This window comes from Xiphophorus couchianus, chromosome 15 (assembly GCF_001444195.1).
Source record: "Xiphophorus couchianus chromosome 15, X_couchianus-1.0, whole genome shotgun sequence".
In the NCBI taxonomy this organism is placed as follows: domain Eukaryota; kingdom Metazoa; phylum Chordata; class Actinopteri; order Cyprinodontiformes; family Poeciliidae; genus Xiphophorus; species Xiphophorus couchianus.
In genome coordinates this window covers 4,951,604-4,964,517 of record NC_040242.1, presented here as the reverse complement: position 1 = coordinate 4,964,517, position 12,914 = coordinate 4,951,604, and the positions used below count along the sequence as shown (strand labels likewise).

At 48.2% G+C, this 12,914-nt stretch overlaps 1 protein-coding gene and 1 long non-coding RNA gene across 2 annotated transcripts; one reads left to right on the top strand and one right to left on the bottom strand.

Annotated features, from left to right (window-relative positions):
* The first annotated feature begins 2,715 nt into the window (after window positions 1–2,715).
* LOC114158964 (connector enhancer of kinase suppressor of ras 3-like) lies at window positions 2,716–12,625 on the top strand. The gene is made up of 13 exons (XM_028040945.1): window positions 2,716–3,089; window positions 5,635–5,798; window positions 6,217–6,419; window positions 7,814–7,901; window positions 8,315–8,356; window positions 9,030–9,149; window positions 9,222–9,281; window positions 9,352–9,420; window positions 9,874–10,020; window positions 10,722–10,846; window positions 10,922–11,061; window positions 11,314–11,400; window positions 11,487–12,625. Exons 1-13 carry the CDS (start codon window positions 3,038–3,040, stop codon window positions 11,774–11,776), a joined length of 1,587 nt encoding a protein of 528 aa, XP_027896746.1. The 5' UTR covers window positions 2,716–3,037; the 3' UTR covers window positions 11,777–12,625.
* LOC114158984 (uncharacterized) lies at window positions 4,113–5,719 on the bottom strand. The gene is made up of 2 exons (XR_003598517.1): window positions 5,624–5,719; window positions 4,113–5,588 (listed from the first exon to the last, which is right to left on the bottom strand). It is a non-coding gene; the product is annotated as an uncharacterized LOC114158984 (long non-coding RNA).
* Window positions 12,626–12,914: the final 289 nt, after the last annotated feature.

Here is a 12,914-nt window from a genome sequence, read left to right as displayed (position 1 = left end):
AGAAACGATTTAAATACCTTTAAATATTTTTAAAGTAATTAATCTTTTCAGAAAAACACTGTAGAAACTGACGCACATCAATTTTATAGACAATCTTTGTTCTCTGGGGTTTTATTACACCCGAGTGCTAAGTTTTGTCGCCATCTTTTGGTGAAAATAAGGCATTACAAGCAACAGTAATTTAGACAAATTCTTTAAATTTAAAACTATAATCAATGTTGTTACTCTTTCAGGTTTATAAACCAGTAATAAAACTCCCGAACATAAAAAGTCACTTTATCATCTATAAAAAGTTCATAATCATGTTTTGTTCTTTGAGCTGTTTCCTGCTTCATCGGTCCAAACCCGGATCAGTTTAAACTCAGAGCAACGCTGCAGTGGGATCAGGCTAACTCCTGGAGCTGAAGGAAAAACTTCCACACCAGATACTTCAAATAGATATTTAACTTCATTATACATAAAAATACTTTATTGTTTGTGTAGGAACAAACATTTCTAGCAAAAGTTCATTAAAAACCAACATTCTTTTACAAAATATGTGCCAATAATATTAGAATACAGAAGAGTTAACCTATTATTTGGAGCTAAATTTTAGGCCAAACAGGTTATTAAAAAAATGCTGAAACTGAAAAGAAAAAGTTAGGAAAAAGACTTGACCCTGAAAAATAGTTTTGATCTTTTTGTTTCAGTTTTCAAATTACTTTTTGACATACTCAAACATAAATTTATGGAGCTAATTTGCAGATGTTAAACTGGTTTAAAAAAATGTTAGAAATGAAAAATAATTTTGGAACTAAAAAAAAAATTTAAATAAAAAAAAGGCTTGAAACTGAAACAAAAAGTTCAAAACTACGTTCAGAAGTTTTTTCTAGTTCCAGAACTATTTTTGGACAAACCAAATTAGATCTACAGTATTAAAGTTAGGAAACTAAAATGTTTCTTGCACAAGAAGTCTTTTTTGTTTTCAAACAAAACAATTTTAAACGCAACTAATCTCTGCAATATTATTATCCACAAAACTGAGGAACTCAGAAAAAACTAAAACTGAAAGAACAAATAGAAACAACTAAACCAAACAGCCCAAACATCTGAGGCGTCATGTATGAAATACTGCGCAGTTTTCACTCTAAAACTTGGCGTACGGACAAATTTAGAAAAGTGCGGCGCAGAAGAAAAGTCGGATATGAAGCCATTCGCTCAGACCTGCTCACCTTTCCTTCATTCATCACAATTTAGACACAGAGCAGCTGCTGCTCCGCCTGTCGCCTCCACAAATACATCTTAGTGTAAATGAGTAGAAATACAGGATGTCTGCCGCCACGGGAAGCAGTAACCATAGCAACGGTAAGGATCTAGAATAATAATTATAGATTTTATTTAAAAGGTGCTTTCAAGGCACAAAAATAATAAAGAGAAATTTCTAAATAAATCCTAAAGATCTCAGAGCAGACGCTGTTGGAGCAGCAGAGCGTTCAGCCAGGATTTAAATGTTTCTTCTGAATCCAGGAATCACGAGCAGAAGTTACATTTACAGAGTCCAGATGATTTCTGGCTCCACTGGAGGACGGCTGCAGCTGGAACGGTACCGGTACCTGCTCTAGGTTCTGCTCAGAGCTCCAGGATGATCAGTCTGGATGAATCTAAACGCTCAGAAACCAGCAGAGCAATCTGATCTCTGATCAATGACTCCATGTTCTCCATCAGAGCCAAAGCTCCTCAAGTAGCGGCTCACCTTGATGCAGCTACTGACATACCTGGGATTGTCTCCACACCTGATCAGCTTCAATAATCAAACTGTTTGATCAGCCCTGGTTTCTCTCTAGTGAGAATAAATAGATGCATTCAGACGATGAGTTCCATCTTTATGAGGCACAAACTGAGCAACATGATTATTTACATTGAGGTTTTCACATCCTTTATTTCTATTTTCCTTATTGTGTGTGTGTGTGTGTGTGTGTTATTGTCTAAGGATAAATCGGTTCAGTTTCATCGTTTTAACACTAAAATATTTTGATGTTTGATGCTTCTTGGTTTAAATAACTGAATGTTGTCTGGATTCAGTGGATTTAGTGAGTTTTGACTCTTTCTAGTTTGATATTGTTCACAGATAAATTTGCGTTACTGCCGCACATTTAGTTTATGTATATTTACGCAAACGTTCATTTTTACATGCCGACTTGTGCGTAAAATATGGCGCCGCACATCTGGTGTGAGGCCCCTGGACTCTGGGATCCAGGTGTATCTCAGGTGCTGCTGCCAGCAGGGGGCAGAATTTCCGTTCAAATCTGCTCCAGTTTATTCACCTGAAATAAAAACAGGAGTTTATCAAGAAGACTGCCAGAACCGGAACCGGGATCAGACTGGGACGAATCTGAATCCAGGTGAGTTTATCAGCAACATGAAGCAGGAAAATTAAAGTTCGGATGAAAACCCGGTTTGAACTCAAACTCTCTGGAAGTTCAGATCAGGTTTGTGAAGAAGGAATAAATGGCAGGTTTTAAACCAAAATCACAAGAAATAGGACAAACACATTTTTACCAGGTAATAATAAACACATGAATTCAACCATCTGGGAAAACGAACCGCTCCGACCGGGTCGAACTGAGCTGCTTTGTTTACCGCCTCGGTCAGGGGGCGAGAGGATTCGCCTCACGTGATTGGAGGAAAGCCCAAAGGGGCGTGTCCAAGCCCTGCGCGATGGCAGCCAATCAGCGCGCAGTTTACCTAGAGGAGCAGTTGGTCAGAAAGCAGCGGAGCGGCGGGTTCGGTTCGACCCGAACTCTGTCCGAACTTCTACGGAACCTCAGGCGGTCAGAGTGCAGCAGGAGCGGTTCGAACCGACTTCACCCGAACTTCCATCCGAACCCCAGAGTGATTCAGGAGGTTTAAACTCAGAGAGAGCGGTTCCGACAGAGTTCTGCAGAACTTTTCTCTGGATTTGGAGTCTGAGTGTAAGCTTCCGCTTGGTTCCGATCAGAAGATGTCCGAGTAGCGGATCGGGGAGCCTGATCCAGTCTGGGTCCAGCCCGGTTCCGACATGGAGCCTGTGAGCGGGTGGAGTCCGCAACAGGTGGAGGACTGGATGAGAGGTGAGGCTGATGGTTCTGGTTCGGGATGTTCTTCCTCCTGGTGGTTCAGCAGGTTCTGGATCCGAACCGCTGAGTAATCATCAGCTTCTGGCTGTCGGGTTACTCTAACCGAACCGGAAGTGTTATTACAGCATCAGAACCTGCTGAAGATTCAAACATTTAAAATGGAAACAGGAAGTGAAGTCAGGAATAAAACAGGAAGTTTTATTCAGCTCAGTTAAAAATACTTTATTTATCCTGCAGAGAGATGAAGTCAGAGTGGCTGTGGATGGTGATGCTCCAGTAGCAGTCAGTGCTGCAGTGAGTCAGAAGAAGCCTCTGACCGCAGACGGTTAGCAGCCTGAGGGTTTTTCATGGACCAGGTGTTTTCAGGTCCAACGCTCGGTGCGGTCTGGCTGCTGATCACATGGTAAACAGGAACGACCCGCTGACCCGTTAACTGGCGGATCAGAACCGCCGTCTGTCCCTCCAGACCGATAGCCTGTAACCCTCCGTCTAGAAACTAGGACCAGAGACTTGTGTTGATGCAGCAGATGGTTCTGCTGCATCAACATTTCAACATTTCACATACTGGAACCTGATTGGCCCAGATGTTCCCAGGGAACCAAAACGTTAGCCGCTGAAAAGCTTAAGATGCTAAAGCGCTACGTACCTGGTTATCCACAGAAAGTTAAAACTAAGTTTGTTCATGTTTATAGCAGGTTAATACTTTTTGTGTCAAATCATACATAGAAACCATACTAACTATTTTTTTTCAAGATGGCCACCATGGTTGTCATGGCAAATAAACTTTTGCACAAAAATTGCAAATTAGATGAAAATGTTTTTAGCTATGCTAATGCCAAATTGATACAGTTAGCAGAAGCTAACGCTACACCGCTAAGCATAGTAAAAATGACCAGAAGCTAATGCTTCTGCTAACTGTAACTCCATGAAACGAAAGCTAATGCTAATCATTTCATATCAGGACTTTCAGCTGTGCAGCCGGTTCTGTTTCCAGGTCCGATTTGGTTGCTTAAAAACAAACAACGTAACCAGAGAGATGCCTCTGTTGGACCGCTCCAGAACCTGGTACCGGTTCTGTAGAACGGAGCAGCTGGGCGGACGGATCTGTCCCGGAGGCGTCGGAGCGACGCCGACATGTTGAGACGGGTTGACATTCCTTGGGTTCCTGGCAGGTGCAGAACGCCCCAGCTGAGCGGTTCCAGCGACCCGGTTGGTTCCTGGTACTGCTAGCGAGGAGGAGGGGTCCAGAACCCGTCAGAACCTGCCACGCTCAACAGCTGGTGTTCCTCATCACAGATGAAGAGGTTCTGAACGACCCGGTTGCTCCAGGAGACGGGTCAGACAGCAGAACCTCAGGTGTTCTGGTTCTGACCCAGACAAACCGGGTCGGTTCCTGTTTGTCCAGCTCTCCGGATTCATGGAGCTCAGCAGGAAATCCTGTTTCCTGCTGAGCCACCGACCCGTCCCAGCTGGTTCTGCTGGAACCGGGCCGGGTCAGAACCAGACGGATGTTTCCTTTAGAATGAGCAGAACCTCCCTTATCCATACGGGTCAGTTCTGTGGTTCTGTTCTGCATCCTCAGGATCTTAATAAAAACTTTTCTACAAACTGATTCTGTTTTCATCTTTGAATAAAATCATTAAAATCAAACTTCAATGAAAGTAAATAAACGGTTCTGATCCGGTTCTTGACCCGATTCAGATTCCCAGCAGGAGTCTTCCTCCCTGCTGCCGGAGCCTTCATCAACCATCTGCTGACCCGCCTAACGACCCGACCAGTTGGTTCCCAGTTGGTTCCAGGCAGCGTTTTAAGGATGTTTATTGGTCCATAAAAGCGACAAACGCTATGCCGCTAACACTTAGCTTTCATCAACAACTCAGGCGGACGTCAGAGCGCCGCGCAACGCAAGCACCGACCCGGCCGGAACACGGCGCGCTAAATAATAAAACATAAATTAACGAAGCTTCGAGGCAGATAAATTTTCCTCAACAAATTTTTATAATCGAGGAACTCGAATCACTCGAGGAATCGTTTCAGCCCTAGAGGGAATGTTCTGGTTCTGTTTACTTTGGATCAGGAAATAAAGAGAGAATTAGATCATTAGTTACTGTTTGATCCATTTATTGATTTTTCTGCCATTTTCGTCAGGATCAGCACTCCGTAGTTTCCATGTCTGGAGCCAATACAAGGAAGTTCTGATGAAGTTCTGATGAGCCTGGTGGGTTTTCAGGCGGTTCTGGTTCAGCAGACTCTCTGCTTCAGAGCGAGGCGTAGGTTCTGATGTTGTCGGGTCGAAGGGAGGAAGAGTTAATATTGACTCAGCAGCTGTTTGCTCTCGGAGCCAGAGCGGGGCGTCAATACCTCCCCGCAGCGCCCCCTGCTGGGTGAACACTTCCTGGGTGTGAACACTTCCTGGGTGTGAACACTTCCTGTGTCTGAACACTTCCTGGGTGTGAACACTTCCTGGGTGTGAACACTTCCTGGGTGTGAACACTTCCTGGATGTGAACACTTCCTGGATGTGAACACTTTGTTTCCAGGTCTGGACGACAGCCTGCAGCCGTACGTGGCGACGTTCCGGCAGCAGCGGGTCGGCGGGCAGCAGCTGCTCCGGTTGGGCCACCAGGACCTGCTGGCGCTGGGCGTGGCCCGGGTCGGGCACCAGGAGCTGGTTCTGGAGGCCGTGGACCTGCTCTGCTCTCTGGTTGGTACTGGGACCGGGGCGGGGGAAGAGGTGGTTCTGAGCTGCAATTTGGACCTCAAAGTTTGGTCCAGGCTCTGCAGAACTCCTGGTGGATTTCAGGTTCAGGTCTGCCTGCAGGAAACGGATGGGGCCCCTGGCGGAGCGGTTCTGGGCGGAGCGGCCCAGAACCGCTCCGCCCAGAACCCTAACCCACCCTTCCCCAGAGGGCGGCTGGCGTTCATCCTGCCGGTCCGGATCACAGGAACCAGCTGATCCATCATCAGAACGGCTGGTTTTCTGCTGACTCATGTTAACCTGAGCTCAGCTGTTTTCAGGTGTTTGAGTTTCTTGGAGCATCGACTCAGGATCCAACATGGCTGGAACAGGAGGAGGTGCTCATGGGAAACGTAGTTCAGCTGTCCTTTGTCTCCTCCCATAGAACTACGGCGTGGAGTCGGACTGCCTGAAGACGCTGGTGGGGAAGATGAGGGCGGCGCATCGCAACCTGAGCGGCGCCGTGACGCAGCGCAGGAAGAACCCGGCCTACCAGAACAAGAACTCCCATCAGCCCTCCAACCAGTTCCTGAGCGCCGTGGTGGAGCTGATCGCCGCCGCCAAGAGCCTGCTGGGCTGGCTGGACCGGTGAGGCTAAAGCACTCAATTAAAAATCAGCTTGACTATTAGCGCATTGGTGGATCATATACATAAACTCCATCAGCCTGAATCGTCATATTCAGATGAACGGAGTTTCAGAGAAAAATGGAAGATGCAGTTCCTGCTAACATGTAGCAGAGGTTTGCAGCTCAGCAATTGGTTGAACAAGTAAAGTCAAAGTTTATGTCTGCAGCTCATTTCCAGTCTGAACTGACCAAAGTGCATCACAACAAACATCACAGGTAGATAAAAGAAAAAACAGAAATAAAATTAAGTTTAGTAATACTAATAAGACAAATATAAAATTGGCAGAGAAACCAAAAGCTAATAGCATGAATGAAAACCAAACAATTTTAAATTTTAGCTGCAAAGATGATCTTCTATCCTTTACTTTTCTCTTTAGCCGAGTTTCAGTCTGGAGTTTAGCAGCCAGAAGTAGACGATCCACAGAGAGGTTCTGTCTGCTTTCCATCCTGGCTTTAGGGACAGACGGTAAAAGCTCAGGGCTCTGGGTACCAAGGACCTAAAAACACTTAAATTTGATCCTAAAGCAGCAGGGAGCCAGCGAAGGGTTTGTAAAACCGGGGTCACAGATTCACGCCTCCTGGTTTTGGTCAGCAGACCAGCTGCAGCATTTTGTTTGCTCTGCTCCAACCCTGAGTACAAAGAGTTAACTAATCTAAACGTGATGAATGATTGGATCAAAATGAGGCAGAGGAAGATCAGATTTTATCTTAGCAAGGATCCTCAGCTGGAAGAAACTGGCTTTGATAGCAGCGCTAACATGCTAATCAACTCTAACACAGGATCAACAATCACACCCAGAGTTTTCACAAATGGACGACAGCAGGAGGACGGGGGACCGACCACACCGTCACGTCCAGGAAAGGACGGCACTGACCAAACATACAATCTCAGTTTTTATTATTTGGGTCCAGAAAATGTCTGAACATCCTGAAGACGATCCTGGAACATCGGCCCAGCAGACTGGAGGTCATGTTGAGGCAGAAAGATCTGAACGGATCTGCAGAGCAGCAGAAAGAGACTTTGTGCTTTTTAAAGATGCAACCCAGAGGCAGCAGATACAAGGCGCCAACATCGACCCTGAGAAACCCCGACTTCAGAGGACCAACGCTGCCCCAGATCTGTAGAGAAACTCCTGTTGGAAAGAACCGGAACCGGTTCAGTGCTGAACCTCGAAGGGGCTGTGATTGGCTGAACAGGCTGATGATGTAAAGGAGGCTGGATTCAGTCATGTTTTAACTTCACACACTGATGATCAATAATCACAGACATGTTAGGTTTAAATAGAATTATTTTCACTCATAATAACACGGATCGGGGTGTGTGTGTGTGTGTGTGTGTGTGTGTGTGTGTGTCAGGTCTCCAGTGACGAGCCCCAGCGACTTCACAGCCACCAGAAGCACCATCATCCAGCTGGGCCTGGAGCTGACCTCCACCGTGCAGAAGGTCAGTGAAGGTCACAGGGAGCGGCCAGCATGAAGTGATGTTGGCTGTTGGCTCTGAGCCGGTTCTGCTGTTCTGGTTCCGACCCGCTGGACGTTTGGACCTCAGGTTTGAATCTGAGGCTTGGTCAGCAGCTGCAGCAGCTCCTCCCTGCAGCCATCCTGTTTACCTCCAGCTGGTTTTCCTCCTGCTTTCACTCTGCTGCAGGCTCTTTGCTCAAACATTTGTTTTTCCCTCCATGTTGTGCTGCAGCTGCTGCAGCAGCTGCTGGTGAAACTCTGAGGTCGTTAGTAAAGTTGTAAAGTGTGACTTTAGTTTCAGGAGATGAACTCAGAGATTATAGATGGTTCCTGCCAGGTGGGGTTCTGGTTCTGGTTGGGTCCAGATGCTGACGGCTCCGTCCTCTGTGCCTGCAGGACTGCAGCGTGTTCCAGATGGAGGAGAAGATCCTGGAGGTGGTGAGTTCACTTCCTCCTCCTCTGCTGCTCCATTGTTGGTTCAGAGCTGGAATGTCCGCTTCCTGTCTTAGATAACGCTTCCTGCTGGAGCGCAAACCGCCGCAGCGGAAATCGACCAAAGCGTCCAGCTGCAGCATTAGCATTAGCTCTGCGGTCCAGTTACCTGGACAAGCTGCAGGTTCAGCGCTGCAGCCAGTTAGGCCAGTCTGCCCCCTGCCTGCCAGCAGCTGCTACTGCAGCAGAATAGAGTCCAGATGTGGAAGCAGAACAGATATTTCCTTTAGCTCCACCCAGTCGGAGTCAGGTGAAGCTCCTGCTGGACCGGTTCCACCAGGTTCTGACGGCAAAACCTTTTCCAACGCTAACGAGGAAACAAACACTAGAGGAGCAACCAATAAGATCACAGCATTTGGGCTCAAACAGTCTTTGTTCTGGTTTGGTTTTTCTCTTTCTGTGACCGGAGATTCATCAACACAAGGAATATTGGAAAAAAATCTGAAAATAACTGGCAGGACGAAAAGCATGAAAGGATTTCTGTTGCTGCCCCACTTGGTTGGGATTGTATCCATTTTAATTTGTACTTTTTTGCTGTCTGTTTGATAGTCTGTAACATTTATTTAGGATTAATTGGTGAATAAAAACTAAAAGTGACGTTTTGGGTTTCCTGTTTCAGTCCCAGGCTCTGAACAGCGTCTGTGAGAAGACGGTCCAGGCGACCTCTGACCCCTCTAACACGGAGCCGTCCTGCCTGGAGGAGGTTCACATCACCAACGTCAGGCCTGGAGAGGGACTGGTGAGTTCAGGAGCCGTAGGAACTCTGAGCACTGATCTGCAGCTCTGACCCTCATACTGTCTGATCTCCCAGGGGATGTACATCAAATCCACCTACGACGGCCTTCATGTTGTCACGGGAACCACGGAGAACGTGAGTCTGCAGCTGGAACCGGCTGTTGGTGGTACCAGAACCCAACACTAACCGGGCCGGTTCTGTTCAGTCTCCTGCAGATCAAACCCAGAGGATCCACGCTGGAGACGAGGTCATCCAGGTCAACCAGCAGACTGTGGTGAGTTCAGGGTCAGTCAGTCACCAGAGCCGCAGACAGACGGAGGAGCAACGTCTGATCTTCACGTCAAACCAAGATTCATATCAGAAAAATCATTAAAACATGATTCTGTTCTGCATGTGAACAGATTCTTTCCTGCTCGGCTGCACCGAGTCTTTGTGAAGTTTCCATTCAGGCTGGAAAATGATCAGTAGAAACAGATCTGAACCGGATCAGGTTCTGGATCAGGAGCGTTATCAGAGTTCCTCAGGTCTGAGTGTAGATCCCTGAGGAACTCCACCCAGGAACAGAGCAGATTCATTTACTTCCTGTGACGTTCTCCTTCAGCCGACATAAACTCCGTTTATAGGTTTGGAGCTACTGCAGCTGGAGCTAGGCTAGCAGTTTTTCTTTGTTTACAGTCTATATGCTAAGCTAACCAGCTTCAGATTTCCTTCTCTGTGATTGGTCTAGGTGGGCTGGCAGCTCAAATACCTGGTGGAGAAGATGAGGGCGGAGTCTGGCAGTATCACCTTGGTGCTGAAGAAGAGGCCTTCAGGAACGTCGGGAATGGCCGCCACTCCGCTTAGAAACCTGCGCTGGAGACCACCACTGGTGCAGGTGAGCTAACACTAATGCTAACGCATCATCCAGAGACCAGGCTCAAGTTTCTGATGTCGACAACTTACATGCAGCACCTGAACGCACCGCGTCTGTAGAAGAATTAAAAGTCCTGTTTCAGGAGCGAAGGAGTAAAGATTTTAACCCAGGAACAGATTCACATCCAGACCTCTAGGGGGCAGTAAGAACTGGTTTCTGCTGTTGGAGCCTGAAGAGAATCAGAGAATGAACCAGACCTGAGATCAGCTGCAGTTAGGAGATGCTCCAGCTCCTTCAGTCCGTTTGTGTTTGCAGAACAATGGAGTCGATTTTCCTGCTTTTCCCTGAAAGCATCGGAGCAGGAAACACTCCGGACTCCTAGCAGGATGACTCCCTGGTTGGCCGGGCCAAACAGGATGCGACTGTTCAGAGGAGATAAACTTCCTCACAGACTCTGAAGGTCAGGGTTCAGTTCTGACTCAGCGACCCACTCCAGAACCTCAGCCTGGGTTCCTGTTATCAAACCCTGGTTCTGGCTTATCTGGGCCACAAGGTGGCACCCATGGGCTAACAGGAAGTCACAGAAGAGCAGGACTTTCAAAATAAAACAGAACAATAAAGCATGGCTAACCTGCTGCCTGAGCAGCTTCTCTGTTTGGGAACATTTGAACGTCCAGGCAGAGATCAGCAGTAAGCTGTGGGTTCGGTTTCGTCTCTTGCAGACCTGTCAGGGCGCTGCGGATGTCTACGGATCTCCTCAAACCTCAGACGCTGCAGGCAGGAGAGGGAAGACCGCCATCCTGGATCTGTATATCCCTCCACCTCCAGCAGCTCCATATGTTCCTCTGTGAGTTCCTCTCCTCTGCCGGTTTTCCTCCTGCCTTTCCATCCGTGACTCTGACCCTCGTCCTCCTTCCTGCAGGGAGCTCAGTGCCTCCTCACATCCCACGTCTCCAAACTCGTCTCTGGACGCAGACGTCCGCCAGCGCCTCGCCGACGATCCTCCTCCTGAAGTCAAGCAGCTGGTCCCGATCCGCCTCAGACAGCGATCCGCTTCCCGTGGTGCGTGAAACCGGACCGTTGGTCCTTCTGGAGCAGCAGACAGTCTCTGGATCCAACTGGACCATTAACCTGGTTCTGAAGGTTCAGCTGGGCTTGATGTTTATCCAGTTTGTTTGCCAAAGTTCTGACCCGGTCCACTATGATCTGAACTGAAAACATCCTCCCCACACAGTTCAGTGAGAACCGGATCAGAACAGTGTTCTGAGCGGTTCTGGTCTGGTTCTAAAGGATTCTGTTTGCCAACCTGTTCAGGTAAACCCCGACCCGTCTCCATGCCGGTCAACTCCGTCCTGGGAGTCTCCGGGTCTTCGTCCAAACGCAGAACTCAGGGAAGGAAAGGTAAGTTCACCCGTCCTGTTGGTTCTGATCGGCCCGGACTAACTCAGAACATCCATTAACTGCTTCTTGCTTTCTATTCTGAACAGGTAGAGACGAGCTGCACCGGTACCTGAGCAACGAGCGGATCGGCGCCATCGCTGAGGAGGAGCCGGCCTTCGGTCTGCCGTCCCGTGGATCGCCGTCGGTCCGCGGCGTCGATCACATCAGAGGCAGCCGCTGCCTGGTCGGCGCCGACCTGCACCACAACGCCACCATGCCGTACCAGGAGGCCGCCTCCACCAAGAAGCTTCCTGCTGCCGCACAGACCAGAGCCAAGACCGGGTCAACGTCTGTCCTGGGCAGCTGGCTGGCCCGGCTCAGACTGCTCAGTCACTGAGGAGGAATGTCAGGAACCTCCCAGCAGGAACGCCGCCGCTGGGAGGTTCCTGCTGGGAGGACCCGCTTCTTTCAGCGACACCAACACAGAGACTCGTCTGAACATTGAGCTCTTCTCCAACGGGGTCAGAAGACGTCGTGTTCCTCTGGTCCAGGTTCCTACAGAAACGCAGAGGCCGAACCTTCAGGAACCGACTGAGGAGCAGAAGGTTGGATCCGGTCATCATGCTGAAAATGTGAGGCGCTCCGGTCCTTCAGAATGTTCCTGAACTCTGATGCTCCTGGGAGAACCAACGCTGACATTCAGCTGTTAAGGCCTGGTCCAGTATCAGGTCATGGACCAGAACCTGCTTCGTCCATGACCCAGCCAGAGGAACCTGAACATCCTCCATTGTTCTGCTGAAGAGGAGCAGAGACATGAAGAAGATCATTGGCAATGTCCTGAACTTTGACCTTGTTTCTGTTCCTCCTGGATCTGCTGCAGGTTACGCTTCAGGCCCAACCAGAACCAGGGTTCTACTGACTGACTTGAGATTCCTGGAGGTCCAAGTCAGGAGCCCTGCAGAACCCTCAGGGTGTTCCTCAGGGAAGTGTGTTTTTGTTCATTTGGGAAGAACAGATGTTTAACTCACAGGAAGTGAAACTTTCTAAAGTTTATTTTTATAAATCTGGATCCTGCTGGGCTCTCAGGGGTCTCAACCAGCTGGTGAACGGAGAGCTTTTGCTCCGATGTTTTGGGAAGCTGTTGATCTGCTGAGGTCACGATTGCATTTAACCGTTTCTGCTTCATGCTGTCTGATTGGTCCATCAGCTCAATAAAGTGGAATTTAATAAATATTCCTGCTCTGCTTTTTGTCCTGGTTTTACTTTCATGTTTCATTACTGACAGGGTCAGCTCATGAACCAGGTGGCGTTGTGATTGTTAAACCTGTTCTGGAGGAGAATCCTGCTTTTGTAACCGTCTGACAGAACTTGTTGAGGAACCGCTGCCCCCTGCTGGGCGGCTGCAGGAACTGCATGTTTCCTGCAGGGTGGGGTCCTATTGTAGCTCTGAGTCTTCATCCAGCGGTTTATTATTGCTGATGTACATCCTGCTAATGTAGTTTAACATTAGCAGGATGTTAAACTACTAAACAGTT

Excerpts from the sequence above, each read along its gene's own strand:
- LOC114158964 (XM_028040945.1), top strand. The coding sequence starts at position 3,038 with ATGGAGCCTGTGAGCGGGTGGAGTCCGCAACAGGTGGAGGACTGGATG. Across the intron at positions 10,021-10,721 it reads GGAGACCACCACTGGTGCAG|ACCTGTCAGGGCGCTGCGGA; the intron begins GTGAGCTAACAC and ends CGTCTCTTGCAG. Across the intron at positions 11,401-11,486 it reads CAGAACTCAGGGAAGGAAAG|GTAGAGACGAGCTGCACCGG; the intron begins GTAAGTTCACCC and ends TATTCTGAACAG.